Source organism: Marmota marmota, unplaced genomic scaffold, assembly GCF_001458135.2.
Source record: "Marmota marmota marmota unplaced genomic scaffold, marMar, whole genome shotgun sequence".
Lineage (NCBI taxonomy): Eukaryota > Metazoa > Chordata > Mammalia > Rodentia > Sciuridae > Marmota > Marmota marmota.
This window is the reverse complement of record NW_026000221.1, coordinates 815,707-834,229: the sequence shown is the minus strand read 5'-3', so window position 1 is coordinate 834,229 and position 18,523 is coordinate 815,707. Positions and strand designations below refer to the sequence as shown.

At 54.0% G+C, this 18,523-nt stretch overlaps 2 protein-coding genes across 4 annotated transcripts in view; one reads left to right on the top strand and one right to left on the bottom strand.

The window, feature by feature from the left end:
- Gprin1 (G protein regulated inducer of neurite outgrowth 1) overlaps nucleotides 1–112 on the top strand; it is a 5,059-nt gene extending 4,947 nt beyond the window's left edge. The window contains exon 3 of the mRNA XM_048792009.1: nucleotides 100–112. Within this exon, the coding sequence (XP_048647966.1) occupies nucleotides 100–112 (13 nt within the window). The remainder of the gene's footprint in view (nucleotides 1–99) is intronic.
- Nucleotides 113–1,064: 952 nt separating this feature from the next.
- The window catches only part of Cdhr2 (cadherin related family member 2), a 42,486-nt gene continuing 25,027 nt past the window's right edge, over nucleotides 1,065–18,523 (bottom strand). For all 3 annotated transcript variants that reach the window (XM_048792047.1, XM_048792048.1, XM_048792046.1), the window contains 22 exons: nucleotides 18,388–18,506; nucleotides 18,053–18,286; nucleotides 16,952–17,107; nucleotides 16,709–16,870; nucleotides 16,461–16,522; nucleotides 15,616–15,859; nucleotides 12,880–13,119; nucleotides 11,048–11,117; nucleotides 10,094–10,699; nucleotides 8,754–8,825; nucleotides 8,332–8,381; nucleotides 6,676–6,827; nucleotides 6,427–6,535; nucleotides 6,254–6,342; nucleotides 5,741–5,809; nucleotides 5,559–5,636; nucleotides 5,405–5,465; nucleotides 5,199–5,323; nucleotides 4,583–4,696; nucleotides 4,422–4,502; nucleotides 4,096–4,153; nucleotides 1,065–1,307 (listed from right to left, as the gene is read on the bottom strand). In XM_048792047.1, the coding sequence (XP_048648004.1) occupies nucleotides 1,170–1,307; nucleotides 4,096–4,153; nucleotides 4,422–4,502; nucleotides 4,583–4,696; nucleotides 5,199–5,323; nucleotides 5,405–5,465; nucleotides 5,559–5,636; nucleotides 5,741–5,809; nucleotides 6,254–6,342; nucleotides 6,427–6,535; nucleotides 6,676–6,827; nucleotides 8,332–8,381; nucleotides 8,754–8,825; nucleotides 10,094–10,699; nucleotides 11,048–11,117; nucleotides 12,880–13,119; nucleotides 15,616–15,859; nucleotides 16,461–16,522; nucleotides 16,709–16,870; nucleotides 16,952–17,107; nucleotides 18,053–18,286; nucleotides 18,388–18,506 (3,089 nt within the window). In that variant the 3' untranslated portion in view covers nucleotides 1,065–1,169. The remainder of the gene's footprint in view (nucleotides 1,308–4,095; nucleotides 4,154–4,421; nucleotides 4,503–4,582; nucleotides 4,697–5,198; nucleotides 5,324–5,404; nucleotides 5,466–5,558; nucleotides 5,637–5,740; nucleotides 5,810–6,253; nucleotides 6,343–6,426; nucleotides 6,536–6,675; nucleotides 6,828–8,331; nucleotides 8,382–8,753; nucleotides 8,826–10,093; nucleotides 10,700–11,047; nucleotides 11,118–12,879; nucleotides 13,120–15,615; nucleotides 15,860–16,460; nucleotides 16,523–16,708; nucleotides 16,871–16,951; nucleotides 17,108–18,052; nucleotides 18,287–18,387; nucleotides 18,507–18,523) is intronic.

The following is an 18,523-nucleotide window of genomic DNA, read 5'->3' as shown; positions in this document are numbered from 1 at the left end:
GCTGCAGAGTGTGCGCCGGCCGCGGTGCTGCTCGCGGGCAGGACCCACGGCTGAGTGAGCTGCCCCTGTTTTGTACGCCCGGGTTTTCGACCTTCTCAGGCTACTTTCTTGACCCCCAGACCCCTAGAAGGTGTCCCCTCGGCGTGCGACAGCCCTCTGAGGGGTGGGCAGCCTCTAGGGGCTTCTCATCCCCTTCTTCCCAGCCCCATTCTGTCCGAAACACACAAATGAAACCCCTTTACTTAGTTCCCTCGTGGCCTTGAGACCACAGACCCTGCCTCCCATCTTGCCCTCAGCTGCGTTCCCTCCTGGTCACACTGGGCTAGCAAGGGGACCTGCTCAGCACCCATACCTCCGGCCCCCTGAGAGCTAAGGCAAGCTCCTGAGATGGCCAGATTAGGTATGTTGAGGTCTCCAGTGGGACCAGATTCCCAGAACTGGGAAAGACTGCATGCAAATCTTTTAAGTGGCCCTCCGTGTGTGCAAGGATCGGTGTGTGAGACCCCCACCCCTAAGCGTGCTGGACTCTGAATGTGAGACCCTGGAGGTTTCTGAACGAGTGGGCATGTGCTGACCCCCAAGGCTGGGGCATCTCTTGCATGCTGTTGGTGGTCCCTCCCCATCTCCAGTCCCCCCCATCCCCCAACCTTTAGCTCCTTTCCCACCAGGTCACTGGTTCACAATTCCCAGAGAGGCCAAAGGCCAGGAAGGGCACTGGGGACTCAGATGAGAGGGAGAGTTGCAGAAAAGTGAGAGGGTCTCAAACAGGACAGAAGGTCACAGTCAGGCTCATGAAAGGTCTTGGGCCACAGCTGCCTAGGTGGTAGCTGTTCTTGGGTATTGGGGACAGGGTGAAGAGTTCATTCTATAACCACAGTTCACCTTTAAAGGCCACCCTCTTCAGTCCCTTGTCACCCCTGTGCTGTGAGCCCCCACAAGTCCCTTGTGACCACTCAGTGCCCTCGTCCCCACCCCTCCAGCCTCAGTTTTTGGCTACAAACTGTCACAGTATACGTTGGTAATAAAATCTCTCCCCAACCCTTGTCTGCTGTGATTGACTGAAATAAGAGGCAAAGCAACATCATATATTATTATATCCAGGGTGGGGGAGGTGTTGTTAGGCTGTCACGAGGCCTCTTCCCAAGAGGGCCAGGGGAGTAGGGCCTCCATCACAGGTCTGTGGTGTCCAGGCCAGGGTTGGTGAAGGACATTCCCTGTTGCTCTCCACTTGTGTCCACCTGCCTTCCTGACAGCACCACACTTAGGGGCTCTGGATCCTTCTCCGGTGGATTGTGCTGAGGCTCCTTCTGAGGGAAGAGGAAGGGAAGGTGAGATGACAGGGTGATTACAGGCCCTCTGGAGGAACATGGGCCTCATGCCCATGACCACATGGTTCCTCAGCTGAGGTTGCCCCCACAAGATGTAGTTAAGATATCTAATGTCATCTAATCTTTTTTTTTTTTAATTTTTTTTTAATATTTATTTTTTAGTTCTCGGGGGACACAACATCTTTGTTTGTATGTGGAGCTGAGGATCGAACCCGGGCCGCACGCATGCCAAGCGAGCGCGCTACCGCTTGAGCCACATCCCCAGCCCAAATGTCATCTAATCTTTGAAAAATACCTTTTTATTGGCATAACCTCTGTGTTTAGTAGAGATCCCTTTATTTCTGAGAGAGCTAAAAAAAGAGGGGGGGCTTTCATTTGTTTGGGACAGAATGGGACTGGAAACCCCCAACTCCTCTTGGGGCCTCAATCTCCTAGGTATGTTTCAGAGTTGGCCGCGACCAGGGGTGGTACATGCAGATGGGCTGGAGCGGGTGGTGGGCCAGGGTGAGTTCTTTTCTGCCCTTTGCCCCACCAACAGAGCAGCATTCTGGGGTTCTGCCCAGTCCTGAAAAATGTCCAGTCCTAAAAAATGCATCCTGTGCCAAGGAGTCAATCCATCTCGGTTCCTGCCACCTGCACCCCTCAACAGACACCATGTTAAGCAAAGTTCACCCACTACCTGAGATGCCCACAAAAACCCCTTGAGGGAGGGTTTATATCCCCCATATTATGATGTGGGAACTGAAGCTCAGCAGACCCTCCTGGGCAGGAAGTGACAGAGAAAGCTTTGGATCACTGGTCTTTGTAGATCTAAAGCATGTCCTTGGATGAATCAAGCATCTCCTGCCACCCTCAGGGACATACCACACCCAGGTCCCACCTGTAGTTCATCATGGCACACACACTCCACTCCTGCCCTTCCTCTTTCCCCTCCCCATGTGACACAGTGCACACTTGCACATCCAGCCAGTCACATGTGCCTCCTCACACATACACCCTACTGTGGGAGGACCAGGTCCCCAGGCTCAATCCTCTGCTGCCATCTCTACCCTACCCAGGACACTCCAAGGGCTTTTCCCAAATTAGGAACTACTCCAGTCTCTAGTGAACAGTGGAACATCTGTGGGGCCCCAGAGGGGCTAAGCTCCACAGACCCTGAGCAGAGGAGCAGTGCTACCCAGGATAATGTCACCTAGCCCCTTAGATCAGAGACCTGAGTTCTAGTGTGCTCCTACCCTGCAAGCTGTCTGACCTTGAGAGAGTCAGCAGCCCTCTCTGAATGTCAGTTTCCATATTGGTAACCTGGAAAGACAGGATGGACGACCTCTCAGGTCACACACACTGTCTATCTGCCCATTTTTGGAGTTCTTGGGAAAGTCACGCATCAGTCACAAGATTGATGGAAAAGACCCCCGCCTGAATCCCCACCCAAGCCAAGGAAGCGAAGGAAAAATGGCTCCTAAGAAGCCTCTGTGGCCTCCTGGGTCTGCCAGAGACCCCCAAGGCCATCCATTGCTCAGGGCAGGAATGAGGCCTTGGGCAGCTTCTCAGAAACACAGCAAGCTCCTGCCTTCCCTGGAGCTCTTTAGCTTCGAAGTCTCTGTGAACTCGTCCCCTCCTGGCTCTAGACTCTCCCATGAGCCCAGCCCCGCCTCCTGGTCCCCTGACTCTACTCTCCTCCAGGGGTCAGCCTTGGCCTCCTCTGGGGGAGAGGGGTGCCTAACACCAATAGGCAAGATCATTCCCTTGTTTCTCGTCCCCTTGGACATGTTCACTGGAATTTTTGCCTCAAACTGTCTTCAGAGATGAGCTATGCCCAGAGGTTGCCTGGATTGCCAACCAATGCCCCCACCTCAGGGACCTATCTGGACGCCTCTATGCCAGATTCTCAGCACTGTGAGTGACATGCCTGGGTCCCTGTGCAGCATTCTGGCATTTTAAAGTCCAAAAGACACTTTGGTTAACCAAGTGTTTCCAAGCAAGGAGTCCTCGAGGGAACACGGGGACTGAGGAGTGAGGGCAGGCTGGCGCTCTTACAGACAGCAACCAGGCTGAGCTCAGGATCTCAGGGGGCCTGGCTGTGGGCAGATGGTGAGCGGACACCTCTACCCGCATCCACAACCTCACACCATTACAACTCAAATAGGAGAATTTCTATTCCGGGGGAAGAGAAGGAGTAGTTCTTTTCATTTCTGGATCCTCCTCCCCAGCCTACTGACCGGCTCCTGGGGTTCACAATCCTGCCTGTACCTTAGAATCCCCTGGGGAAGCTTTGACGCACACCCATGCCCAGGCTCCACCCTGGGCCACCAAAATCAGGATCTCTCCTTGAGACCTGGCACCCATAATTTTAAAGCTCCCCACAAACCCAGGCTGTAAACGCTTAACCAATTAATCCACTTAACAAGTGATGGCGCTGCCGTGTATTGGGCCTGCCTCTCCTTGGTTAGACCATGTGTATTCATCTCCACATCCTTCCTCACCCCATCAGCTTTCATGTAAAGGCTAGAACAGGATGGAACTAGACTTCCGAGCACTTGATTTAGGACCGAGTATTTTTTATGGCTGCTCTTATTTAATCCTCACGACAGGGATTAGACAGGGATTGGACCTCATTCCAAAGCCATGGGGCTTCCCAAGGCCTGGTGCAGAGGAGTTAGACTGCCCAGGCCAGCAGCAGGTTCCGCCCACCCCTTTCCTGAAACCACCCCTTCAAAGAAGACTCCCACGTCAGAAGCCCCGGGTACCAGCTCATCCCAGATCTTGCCTTGATTTTCTGATTGTTCCCGTCCAGGTCCACAGAGTTGTCATCCAGGGAATTGAGGCTAGGGGGAAACAGGGATGGAGCTCAGGATTGTTGGCAAACCCAGTCCTTCCTATCTGTGGCCTCCACCACCACCACTATGGCCACCACCACCACCATCACCATCCCCACCTCTATTACACCACCACCACTGTTATGGCGATCACCATCATCTCCATCACCAGTCACTGCCACCATCACAACAGTCACCATTACCACCATCACCGGCCCCATCACCGTGATCGGCACCGTCACCAATAACCATTCTGGCCATGAGAGGTGCTGCTCACCTGACATAGTCCAAGTCACTGGAGGAAGTGAGGTACTCGAGGCCCAAGTCTTTGGTGGGCAGGTTCAGCATGGGGTTGGCCCTGGAGAGAGGGTCAGGTCAAGCGGCCGTGGCCTTGGCCACCTCACGGGGTCCCTTGCTCACCCCTGTACCCCTGCTCACCGCTCAGTGTTGTACATGTTGGTCCCGGGGATGGCAGACCCTGAGGGCAGCACCCCTGCTGCTGTCTTCCGGGCCTCCTTGGCAGCCTTCATAGCCCGAAGCTTCCGGTGGTAGCTGGAGGGAACCAGGAGGGGAGTCATGCTTTGCCAGGTAAGCACCCACTGAGTGCCCCCCAGAGGTCCTGAGATGTGGCCTCACGATGATCCTGGCTGGTGAGAGCCTTGGCTCCATCTTACAGGGGGCAGAAAGAATAGCTAGAAGCTGAAGGGCACACGGCCTGCCCGAGGCAAGGCCTGAATGCGGCTGCGGTTGTGTCTACTAGAAGGGGCAAGGCCTTGGCACTTATTAACCGCATTGGAGGTGCCGGGCACCTTGTATGAGATACACTTCACAACCTTGGGTGCATCAAGAACTCTAGCATCATGCTCCTTCTGCAGAGGAGAAGCCTGAGGCTCGGGCAGAAGTGACTCACCCCAGATCTCCCCACACGTCAGTGGGGCTTGAACACACGCATACCTGACGCCCAGACCCAAGCTCTTTCCATTCCCACCCTTGACCATCTTGGGAGGTGGGGCATGGGGAAGGTTGGGGACGTGGAGGGGCATTGGAGCAGCACCTCTTCCGCATACACACAAGGGCCATGATCATGATCGCCAGGACCAACAGCAAAGCCACTCCCAGTCCTATGATGACACTGATGAACAGTTTGCCCTGGTCTTCCTCCTGGCTCTCCTGGGAGCCCTGGAGAAGAAGAGGGATGACGGAGGCTGTGGAGTCCACCCCCTCCTGCTCCCTGTGCGCCCTCTGCCCTGCCCCACTCACCAGCACCACCAGCCCCAGCCGCAGCAGCTGTGTCAGTGTATCCTGGTCCTTCCGGATCATCCTGGCCAGAGAGCGCACTCAGACCCAAGAGCCACACGCACCTCCCGGGCCCCCTGCTCGCCTTCCACCCACCCCCAGGGACAGCCCCACTCACAGGCTCAGCTCACTCAGTGTGAGGGCGGACCCATTGGAGAAGACAAAGTAGGCATCAAGATAAGACTGGGCTCGAGCCCTGGAATGGGTCGGAGGAGAAGAACTGGCAGTCCAGAGCCTTCTGCAAGCCTCTCTGGCTATTTCTTTCCTCAGCCCAACCGTGATGGGCCCATTAGCACTCACCGAGCAGTAGACTCCACGTCCTGAATGTTCACAACGTAGACCGTAGTCCTGGTCGCCTGGGCAAGAGCCCTACAAGGAAGGCAGGTGTCACGAGTGCCTAGGAGAGGGGTCTTAGCCAAGGCCTGTGGCTAGGGCTCTTCCAGCGGACTGAGGAATTACGTGAATGAGAAGGAGGCACAGTGGCTTGTTGGTGAAGCAGATAGTACCTCTGTGCCAATCAGAAAGGGAAGCCCTTCCTCTAGTGCTTGGTGCACAGGGTGCTCCTGTGCAGTGCGCAGCCTTCACAGCTGTCTCCACGTGCAGCTTATTTAGGCCTCTTTCTGCTTTGTGCTGGGCATGCACTTCTGGGGGCATGCAGAAAGATGGTTCAGGGACAGGGACAGGATCAAAGACAGGGACAAGTCAAATATGGGTCAGGACAGAATTGAAAGACATTGCATCCAAGTCTTGCCAGGGACCAGCCTCTTAAGCCCTGTTCTTAGCCGCAGCCCCTCCTGTGCTCCCAAGACCTACGCTTTAATCTCCTCCACGTTGGCGCCCACCTCCTCCTTTGGTGTGGAGAACTGCAGCCTCACACGGTAACTCTGGTCCACAGTGAAGAGCTAGGGGACAAGGGTCGGGGAGGGTGAGGAGGCACTCAGAGGACTGGCAGAAGGCACCGGGCCGAGGTGGGGACAGGCACTCACGTTCAAGGTGACTTGGGCTTCCTGTGCAGGACCCACAGAAGGTTTATCCTGGGCCTGGACCGTCACTTGGTAAGTGCCTTGGAGAGTGGAATCAAGGTTGGTCACCAGCCTGCGGAAGGTGAGAGGACACAGCTCAACCCTGGAACCCAAGCTGGGCCCCTCTGTACACCTCCCAGGGTGGGGACTCACTCACGGGAAGCCTCCCTCGCTCCCCCCACCCCTGTCCCTCCAGGGGCTGCCTGCAGTTACTCAATGCTGCCAGTAAACACAGTGGCCTCCGCAGAGGTGACAATCCTGAAGAAGCCCTGGAAAGGGATGGTGGCCCCATCCTTAGAGATGAAATTCACTTGGAGGATGGAGAACTCAATGGCCCCATTGTTTCCTGAGTCATTGTCTCTGGCCTAGGAACAAAAGTGGGTGACATCTGAGGGCCAGGTCAGGCACCCCTCCATTCCCAGCAGGGCTCAGAAGCCCAGGAGGTCGGTCTAGGGAAGCTCCATCAGCCTTTCGGAGGCTACTCCAAACTAGCAAACACTTTTCTGAAGAGAGTGAGCTTGCTCTGCAAATCCAAGTTGGAACAAGTTTCTGCTCCTGCACCCTAATTTAGCATATCACTCCCCAGAGTCCCTCCCATGTAGAAGTTCTGCCTTTCAGCCAGGCACAGTGGTGCACACTTGTAATCCTAGCAATGTGGGAGGCTGAGGCAGGAGGATTGCAGATTCAAAGCCAGCCTCAGCACCTGGGCAAGGCCGTGTCTCTAAATACGAAATAATAAGGGCTGGAGAGTACCTCAGGGGTTAAGTGCTCCAGTACGAAAGAAGTTCTGCCTTTCTCCCCCAACAACTTACACACACACACACACACACACACACACACACCACACGTATTCCTGGGCACAGAAATATTCAGCTTTCCTAAGCATTGACCGTACCCTTCCTTCTCTTTGTTCTCTCATTTCAGTCTTACTATTTACTACAAATACAGATTGCCTTGGTGAACCATGAATGCTCGAGGAGTGGGGCACAGACGTTTTTAGTCATTCTAGTGCCTTTTGGAGAAAAATATAACTGACACACGAGGGCTATGTATCACTGGCTTTTCTGTTCAGATGAACAGCTGGTGGTCAAGTTTCAAACAGGAGTTGATTTAAAAAAAAAAACAAAACCCAGTTCAAAGCCATGACTCTTCTCACGGCATCGGGCTTTAAGAGGCTGAAGGCTGGGAAACTGTTTTAAGGCTTTAAAGAACCTAGAGAAGAAAACTCTGGTCCCCATTTTATGAAAACTGAGGCTCCAATAGAGACACTGTCCTAAGGGCCCCTTGGTTCCAAGTGGGGAAGGCCAGGCCTGGCCACCCCCTATACCATGTCCCTTCCACAGCATAGGGGGTGGCACCCAGATTCCACCTGCCGAGAACCACCAGCAATCTTTCCAAGGAGGGAAACTGAGGCCCAGAGGAGCATGGCAACTGTCCGTGCCCAGGCCCCGTGGGCCTCACTCCCCCGTGGCCTAGCCACCTCTGATAAACACACCCACAGCCAACACAGAACAAATTAAAAGCATTTTTATCATTTTGCTCTGGACATAATTTCTCTAGAAGGAACTCATTTAATTTATAATTGGCTATGATTTTTCTTTCCTACTCAAGAATTCTGGTACAGTCAGAAATAAAAAGAAAAGTCTAGCCTGAAACGTGATATTGATAGTCATGAAATTTTTATGAGTACTAAATTGAACAATTAGCGAAATTTGATCCTATCAATGAGGCAGGTGTTGGTTTCCATTCTGGGATTGGCTTTTTCATCTGTTCAAACCCAGACATTTCCTTTCCAGTGTTCAAACCTTTTGGGAGCAGCTGACAAGCCTGAAGGGCTGCGTCCCATGTCCCCTGGGGCCAAGGACTTACCCGGACAGAAGCCACCTGCTGGTTCGGTATCACAAGTTCTGGGATGATCACTGCAATGTGAACAGAAGGGGGTCAGTCAGCAGGCTGAGACGGGGCCCATCTGGCCTGATGCTTTGCCCGATCTGCCCTCAGCACCTCTGCCCACGGGAGGCCCCACTGCGGCTACAGCGGGGCCAGGGATGGGCAGCTCCTCCACCTCCAGCTGTTCAGATGGGGAAACTGAGGCCCAAAGAGGGAGGGCGTCGGGTGTCCCCTCAGGGACCACTGTGGGGTGAGTAGGGTTAGAGTTATTTTTCCCTTTCTAAGGTCCCTTTGAGGCCTAAGGAGGGCCTAAGGAGGGCCTACGGGGACTGCCTGAAGGTCATTCCAGGGGGCCCAGGGGGCAGAAGGGGGTGTTGGTGAAGAGCAGGGGGGCTGCTTACCAAAAGTTTGATTATCAGGTAGGAAATAGGGTGCATTGTCATTCACATCCTCGATGGTAATGAGGAGGCTTCCTGGGGAGACAAGGTCACCCGGCTGCAAGCTCTGGGCAAAGACCTGCCCCAAAGGTCCCGGGCCTCAGTAAATTCCCTTCAGCCTCCCTCCCACGCATCACCCCCATTCAGTCCCTTCCCCTGCTCCTGAGCTGGGATGCCCATGCAGTCTTCTCTGGCCTGAGTGACGGGGAGTGTCATTCCTGGACCTCAGAGAGGAAAAGCAGCTCATCAAAAAAATAGAGAGAGAGAGAGATAAATATGAGCTGGGGCTGGAGCATGGTGGTAGGCACTTGCCCAGCAGAAGTGAGGCCCTGGGTTCCATCATAGAGAGAGAGAAAGAGAGAGAGATGCACTGGAGATGGAACCCAGAGCCTCACTTCTGCTGGGCAAGTGAGATTATATATACATATATATGTATGTCTCCCTCTATATAGATATAGATATGGATATCTATATAGATATCCATAGATAGATATAGATATCCATATCTATATCTATATATAGAGAGAGACATACATATATATGTATATAAAATCTACACTACTTAGAAAGTAGTAGTATACACTAGAAATGTATATTATCAGTATATGTATGACTTTATATATATTTATAATATATATATTACTTTCTAACTCATGTAGTTGCTTATTTAAACATCCATTCCATGCCTCAGTTTCCCCATCTATCAAATTGGGTAGACATCTGCTTCATAGGTTAGGCAGGAATCAAATGAGGATCTGCTTACTAAGGGCCTGGTATAGTTTTGGGCCCTGGTAAAGTGTCAACACATGCTAGTTGTTAATATGATTATTTCTGCTGTTTGGCAGCAGTAATATTGAAGGCAGCTATGAATATACATCTGCCTTGAAGTATGCTCTTTCCACTGTACAGACTAAAAAAATAACAGCATAGGGCACAGGGGTGACACGGCTCAGCGGTAGAGCACTTGCCCGGTGTGTATGAGAGCCCAAGGTCAGTCCCCAGTACCACACACACACACACACAAAAAAAAAAAAATTAATTTAAAAATAACAACACTAATGAGGCACCTGCTGTATGCCGGGTCCTGCACTACATGCTTTTTACACATGCTGTCATTTCACGTTCACGTCTGACCTGCTGTCCAACTCTACTGGACAGATGGAAAACAAATCCTGGAAAGGACTTTGCCTGGGACACCGCTACGTAGGGCTGGAGGCAGGACTTGGAGCCAGGTTGTGGGGGTCCCAGCCCAGAGGCCCACCCCATGGTCCTGAGCAGCAGCCCTGCGGGCCAGACCACCTTACCATTGTTGCTGTAGGCCTGGAAGCGGGGATCTGTGGTGCGGTCATAGGCCCGCACGACCAGCGTGACCAGGTCGCAGGCCTCGTAGTCGATAGCCTCGCTCTGATTGATGTACACGGAGCCGTTGGCCTCCACAGAGAACCAGTCATGGCACAGGCCGCCCACGTCCACCCCAGCCTTGGTACAGATGACATTCACCAGCTGAATCTCTAGCTGGGCCTCCGTGTCCACGTCCCGGGCCACGACCTCAGCCACCTGGCCATGTTGGGACCCATTCTCAGCCACAGAGATGCCCCGGAGGGACCCTTCATCCAGGGTGGGCGGCTCGTCATTCACGTCCACCACAGTCACGTTGACGCCCGCCGTGGCCTCGTGGCCCTGGGGGTCCAGGTTCTCAGCAGTCACTGTCAGAAGGAAGAGGGCCTGTGTCTCATAGTCCACGCTCCCATCTGAGGGCAGCCAGATCTGGCCCTCTGCCCTCCCGGGCCCCAGCACGGAGCCCCGGATCATGAAGTTGCTGGCACCGCTCCCTGACAGGCCGAAGCTGATGCGATTGTTGACCTCCGTCTGGTCGGCGTCCCAGGCCTCCACGACCCCCACCAGCACTCCTGTGGGCAGGGAAAGAGGTCACAGGGACCCTGGACAGGCCACGGGAGGCCTCCTCTGCCCCCAGGTCTCCGGCTTTCCCAGGCAGGCTCTCCCGGGCGGCGTGGCCGTTGTGACGGTGACTATGCTCTTTGGTGTCAGGAGTGGGATATCCACGTACACCCGACGACATTGTGCTCTTTCCCTTATGCTCCCTCACAAAACAGCAGAGTTAATGAGATGCCTACTGTATGCGGTGTGCTTAGCCCTGGATGTGACAAGCACTTTACAGCCATTCAATCTTTCCAGCCAACGCACTGCCCAACTCTGGGGACATCACTGGAGCCCAGCCTGCCCTGGAGAGGACTTACCCGACTCCCTCTCCTTTACAAAGAATTGGTAGCTGGACTGGCTGAAGACGGGCACGTTATCATTGATGTCCTGCAGGTAGAGGGCGATGTGAGTTCCGGGGACCCTGGTGGACCCCGGGGTTCACTCGCCACACGTCCCACCTGAGAAGCCACAGACAGAGGATGGCCCCTCCTTGCACAGGTCGGCCCAATTCCTGATGGGCAAACAGGAAGTGGGCTTCTTCGAGGAGAGTGAACCTTGACGGTGTCCCTGTCACTTCCCCCGGTCTCCGAGGCATGTGCAAGGCCCTCTGTAATTATTTATACATGGCCAGGAAGCTCCATTTCCCTTTTGTTTCTCTGACCACAGCTCAGGACAGTTTTGACCCTGTTTTCCAGAAGGCAGTTCCAGGTCCCCTCTGTGTCCCTGTCTGGCTCAGTGTGACTTCTCATCTCTAGGAGAACTCTGCAGCCCACGCTCGCCCTTGTCCCCTCCCTCCTCCTGGGTTTCCTGCATTCATCTGACCCGGGGACACTAGCTCTGTGCTCAGGTGGAGCTGGGTCTGGGCTCCTGCGAGAGCCTGGACTGGTCCTGCCCTTGGACACTAGCTGTCCACTTGTCACTTGCCCTCCCCAGCCAGGCACCTCTGGGCCCTGACAGTGTTGTCTCAGCATGAAACCGTCTCAGCCTTCATGACGGCCCCCACAGCAGCACGCACTTAGGGCCTCCCTGGACGCTCGGGCCCTTCTCCGGGGCTGCTCACCGGTGGGTGACGTCATGGGCCTTTGCTTTGACATTCAGTTTTCTATAACCACAGAGGGGACACTTGGAAAGCAAAGCACTTTTATCTTCAACTCGATATTTTCTTTCATTTTTTAAATTTTTAGATGGGTCCAGTTGTGTTGCCCAGGCTGAAGTGGTCCTGCTACTTCTCATGGTCAGCCCAATTCCCAGGAGCAGCCAAAAGCTAAGCCCTGGGTCCAGTCCCACCCTTCTCTGCCTCTTGTGTGTCTTGGACCTTCCTAGACCTCAGGGTCCTCTGCAAAATGGGGTAGCGGTATCCACTTACTAGTAGGACTAGCTCCTAGGGGTGAAGAACCCACTGTCTTAGGAAGAGCAGTTCTTCATTTTCCCTTCTTTGTGGACTTCCATAACCCCAGGAGAGCCGAGTTCTAAATTTTCGATTTCTCCAATATCCCTGGAATCATACTCTCTGACCTTTGTAGGAGAGTGGTGATTCCCAGCCCAGTGGCATTTCAGGACTGCTATGTGCAGTGGTGCAGGCTATGCACTGCACAACCCTCAGAGGACCATCTACATCATTGCCATTGTAGAGGTGCACATTTCTCACAACCCTTTCCCAGAGGAGGGTGCTTTGTGGGCAAGTGACAGCCTTCGAACCAGACCAATCATGTTCAAATCCCATTCTGCAACCCTAGGCAAGCTATTGAACCTCTCTGTGTCTGTCTTAATCAATAAAATGGTAATAACTTTGCAGAGCCCAAAGTGCAGTAGACACTCTCGATGCTGATGGGCCACTCTTACTCTTTGCCTTTGGATCGTGGGGGAGGGAAGATAGGAAGGGTCCGGGTAGGACTTTGGAATGATGATAAAAACTAATGTCCACTGAATTCCTTCTCTGGGCGGGGCCTCTTAGGAACATTTTTCATTGATGGACTCAATTAATCTCTGTGCTATTTTCATCCCCATTTCACAGATAAGGAATCACAGGCCAGGGGAGTTGAGTGGCCCAGGGCCACACTCCCAGCCTGTGGGCCGGGGTGCTCTCCCAGGCACCCAGTGGCCACCTGCTGGGGGGCCCCCAACCCGGCTCACTGAGCGGGGGCCTCACCTCCACATTGATGGTGACGTTGATGTCCGTGCTCAAGCTGGGCACACCGCAGTCAGACACCCGCACCGTGAGCACAATGCGGCCCTCCAGGGTGGGGTCGATGGCCTCTCGGTCCAGGGGTCCCTGGTTTCTGAGGAGCCCGGTGTTGGAGTCTATGGAGAAGTTGTGGCTGTAGGGGCCAGGCAGCAAGCTGAAGAGCAGACGGCTGTTATTGGTGTCTGGCTCGTCATTGTCATAGGCCTGTGCAGACAGCAGAAGTCGGACGTCAGCCATCGGGTGCCCCTGAGCACCCCACCCCTGCCCTGCAGCCTGGCCTCCCCCTCCAAGCAACTGGGCCTGAAGTGACAGGGACGCTGGACAGACCCCCAACCTCAGTCTCCCTCCGAGGCTCAGAGCCACAGTCTGAGGGAGCTCTGAGGTCTGGGCGCTAATGTCATTATGCATTCCCCTCGCAACGTTCACTGTGCATCTATTACATGCCCGTGGCATTGGGGGTACAGCAGTGATCAAGACAGTTCCCTATGAATCCGAGATGCTACTGGGTAAAGGCCTCGGGGAAGTGCACTACAGACATTCAAACATCAGAAAATATAAGATCGCGATTTTCCCATGATGACTACTACAGTGCTATATTTTCTTTTCTTTTTTTTAATATTTATTTTTTAGTTGTTGTTAGGCACAATACCTTTATTTTATTTATTTATTTTTATGTGGTGCTAAGGATCGAACCCAGGGCCTCGCATGTGCTAGGCAAGTTCTCTACCCCTGAGCCACAACCCCAGCCCGAGTGCTATATTCTCAAAAGCTAATTCTTCACCCAATGTGTGTGAGTGTGTGTGTACAGGTGTGTTCCTGTCCTGCCAGGGTCCCAAACGTGTTTGGTTTGTATGCGGGGCAAACAAGTCATAGGATACAAGTTCTTCCAGCCATGGGTCCTTTGCACATGCTGTTTCCTCATCCTGAATGCCCTCTACCTCTGCCCTGACTGACTCTAGGCCAAGTTGAGGCTTCTTCTGGGTCCATCGTTTTGTTACCTTTAATATGGCAGAGATGACACTGTGCCCTCCTTGAAGCTGAGAGCTACCCATGGGTTGGAATTATGGTGACCTCATCTCTGAGGACCTGAGGTCCAGCAAAGGAGCTAGGCAGAGTGGGTGCTCGGTAAATGCCAGGTTATTCTAACTTGGAGCCGATATTTCCCCTCCTCCCTGCCCAGTTCCCACCTCCAGCCCTTTCATTTCAGTTCCGTTGAGATCTTGTTCATTAGAAGTTTCCTTCATAAGCAGCCAGAGATGGTTCTTCCCAAAGCCTGCCCCTGTTCGTTTCTTGAACTCAGACCAGTTAATCTGCCAGGCACTCGTCAGGACTCACACTGGGCAGATTTGGAGCTCGGAAGCCAGGAGGGGATTATTGAGGAGCAGTGAAAAGGGGCTCCAGCTCCCAGAAGTCTGGGCGGAAGTCCTAGGGCTGCCATTTGCTGGCTGTGCAACCCTAGAAACCCACTTGACCTTTCTGAGCCTCAGTTTTCTCCTGTGAAATGGGAACTACTAGGGCAACTGCTTTGCAAGTGTTCAGGAAGCCGCCCGGTCCCCAGCGAGACGGGAGGGCTCTGTGGCCAAGTGATGGTCATCCTGGGGACCTGCTTTCCCACTTCTCACCAGACCTGCTTTCAGAAAGCCCAAGAGAAGCCTCTGAAATCCTCAGGACACAAGAAGACGTTCTCCTTGGTGCTTCTCTGGAGCCTCGAGTGTTGTGCTTGGTTGTTGTTGTTGCTTTTGGGGTGCTGGGGACCGAGCCCAGGGCCCTATGCTCGTGAGGCAGACCCTCTACCAACTGAGCCACGTCCCCAGCCCACGAGGTGTTTTTAATGTCATTTAACCTGCGTGTCCTCGTTTTGTTTTGCTTTGGCTTTAGGAAGCTCAGCACTGACTTTGCCCCCACCGTCAGCGATCTTTCCAACTCCACTTCAGGTTCTGCTCTTTGGGCTCTGAGTCCTACTCTCCCCAGGCCCTTTAATAATGCCATCCTTTTTTTTTTTTTAACCCCCTTTATTTCCTCTACTTTCGTGGAGAGGTCTTGGGGATTGAGCCCAGGGGCGCTCAACCACTGAGCCACCTCCCGGCCCTTTTCATGTTTTATAGGGAGACGGGGTCTCTCTAAGTTGCTTAGGGCCCCCCTAAATTGCTGAGGCTGGCTTTGAACTTGCGATCCTCCTGCCTCAGCCTCCGGAGCTGCTGGGGTTTCGGGGTGCACCACCACACCCGGCTTCCTCTACATTGTCATCTTACTTTTTAGGTAATCCCTCTCAAGTCAGCACCGTGCACATAAAAGAGCAGCCTATTTTTGAAGACCTATTTGCCTTATGCTGAGCACTTCACGTCCATTATCTCATTATCCCCTAGTGGGCCTGAGAATAAATATTATGATTATCTTCACTTTATGAAAACAGACGCTCAGGGCTGGGGTTGTGGCTCCTTGGTAGAACGTTTGCCTTGCACACATGAGGCCCTAGGTTCGATCCTCAGCACCACATAAAAACAAATAAATAAAAAATAAAGATATTGTGTCCAACTACAACTAAAAAAAATAAAAATAAACAACCACAGAGGCTCAGAGAGGCTGAGCAACTTTCTAGGGCCACACAGCAGAGCTCAGACTCTATCCAGGCCAGCAGGACCGCCAAGCCAGGCTTGGTCCCTCCCCCATCCCACCTACCAGGTCCAGGCCAATTCACACCTGGATGGTTACGGAGACGTTGCCCGTCTCTTCCTGGACGAAGATGTTGTAGGAGCCGCTGACTACCGGGGGATTGTCATTGACGTCCCGCAAGTTGACCTGCAGCGTGGTGGAAGTGGACAGGTTGCCGCCGTCTGTGGCCTGCAGGGTGAGGTAGTACACGGCCTGCCTCTCCCGGTCCAGCAGCGTGCCGTTTTTCACAGTCAATGTCCCTGAGTCTGGATCCACCGCAAAGACGTCGTCCCTGTTCAGGGGGGGCCAGATGTAGCCAATAAAATGACAAGATGCCCTCTGAAATTTGAGTTTCAGATAAGCAGTGACACATGTTTTAAAACATACTGTCGATCTTTCCAACATCCATTCTTATTATGATTTGGATGTGACTTGAGTGTGTCCCCAAGTCTTCCTGTGCTAGAAGCTTGGTTCACAGAGTAGCCATGTGAAGAGGCCACGGGGCCTTTAAAAAATGAGGCCTGGTGGGAGGTGTGTTCCCGGCCCCTCCGCCCCCTCTCATTCCCTGTCTCACCTCTGATCTCTCCCTCTGATACACATTTTCACCACAGTGAGGTCCCCGACAGATGCTGGTACCGTGCTCTTAAACCTCCAGAACTGTCAGCTAATGAGACCTCTTGTCTTTATAAAGAATCCAGTCTCAAGTATTGTGTTATAATAATAGAAAACAGACTAGTACACATTTTTTTAAAAAATTATTGCTTGTTTTTCTGAAATTAAAATGTAACCGAGATCCCTACATTTTCTCAGGCTACCCTAGTCCCATGGTGAAGCACAGAGGTAGACCTGAGCCCCACTTGCCCCCCTGCCCACCGCCCTCCCTAAGACCTTACCCATTTCCTGGGAGCAGGCTGTAGGTGATGCGGCCCCATTCACCCGTGTCTGGGTCAGTGGCCTATGAGGCAGAGAGATGGTGAGACATTGTTTGGATCCAATGGTACTCTCTGCCTAGCATGCAATTTTTGGAAACAGGGCCCTCGTGCTTCCTGACATGATGCAGAGATTCAGAGCAGGGGCACGGTCCCCAGGCCCGCCCTTCTCTCCCTCCCATCCTGGCCCAGCCACACTCCCCATCAGTCACCTGGATGCTGCTGGTGACCACAGAGCCCGTGGCGCTGTTCTCTGGCACACTGAGCACATACAAGTTCTGGGGGAATGTGGGTCTGTGGTCATTGATGTCTCGGAGCTGGATGGTCACCATGGCGACAGAGGAGTTCTTACTGACCGAGTCAGTGGCCACAACCTGAGGACAGAAGAAAAGGCAGCGATGCTGGGGCCTGACTGCCCGGTGGCCCTGACCCCCACGACCCAGGGCGCCCCTCACCTGCACCGTCATCTCTGTCTTCCTCTCGTAGTCCACCATCTCCGATTCTTTCACCAGGACCTGCACGTTGACGGAGCCTGCGGCCAACTCGGGAGAGACACTGAAGGCTCCTGCGTCAGGGCCCTCCAGGGACAGCAGGAAGGTGCCGTTTTCGCCCTGTAGAGGTGGGTGGTATAGCAGGGATCCCACGCCCCTTCCCACCTCCCCACCTGCGTCTTTCCCCCATCTCTAGCTCCGGGCTCCTGTCTCCAGAAGCCCTGCCCAGGGAGGTCCCACGTGCGAGGGGTCCTGAAGCAGTAGGGCCCAGGAGGCCGGGCTGGTCACTAGAATCCGCAAACGGGAACTTATCAGATGAGGACTTCCCTAGGCACAGCAGGTCCCAGACCTGGGTTGGAGACCGAGCCTGGTCACACTGCCCTCCCTCCCATGAAGCGTTCCTCTCCGTCTCGCTAACAACCCCATCGCCACACCAACCCAGCAGCACTCCATCACCAATGCCACCCTTCAGTCCACACCACGCACCAGCTCAACACACCCAGCACCCTCACCCAGCACCCTCAACCTTTTGCACAAACTCCATATCACCTAGGACCACCCAATGCCACCCATGGTTATGTACTGGTCAGCACCACTCAGGTGACCACCTCTCAATATGGATCTTCATGTAAGAGTCCCCTCCAATGTCACACTCACTCAGATCACTGTGGCTGCAACAGTGCCCAGCGTCTCCCAACTCCCAGTAATACCCCAGTCACTGACCACTGTCACCAACGCCACCAGAAGTTCCACCGCACTCAGCAGTTCCCACACCCAACCCCAACTCCCACTCAACCCTGCCTTTCTGTTCAACACCATCTGGAGTCACCCCGGGCACAACTCGCCAGCGAGTCGTAACTCACCAACTCAACGTCGTCCGACATCTCCAGGCATCGCCCGCGACCCCCACGCTCCACAGTCACCCATGTTCACCATCAGTGCCGTCTCTCCCCTGGGGCCTGCCACCCACCCTCCTGCCATGTTCTCTGCCACTCCTTCTCCACCTACCTCCCCAGCCGTCACCCACCGTCACCCTCTGTTCTTGCCCGCTGGCCGTGCACCTGCCTTGTCTGGGTCGTAGGCCACCATGGTCAGCCCACTGATGGGGATGCGGGCAGAGGCGTGCTCATCCACGTAGCCGGTGAAGTTGGCCTGGGCTTCTTGGGGTGAGAAGGCGCAGTGCGGGAGGCTGCAGTTGTAAAACTCAGGTTTGTGGTCATTGACGTCCATCACTCTTATAGTGACCCACAGGCTCACCTTGGCCTCTTGCCCGTAGATGTTGAGGTTACTCTCAGTGGCCTGAGGTACAGAGCAGAAGCAATGACAGAGGGCGGAGAACAGGGTTCAGAGAGGGTGTGACAAAGGGCAGAGGTGGGGAGGCAGGACGGCGGCTCACCCACCGTGACCTGCAGCTGCACTTGCTCATCCTCGTCCAGCAGCTGCTCGCGGTCCAGGCTGCCTTCCACTGTGATGACCCCATCGTCTGCCTCGATGGCGAACCAGCCGGGCCTTGTGGAGTCTGACCAGGAGGCAGAC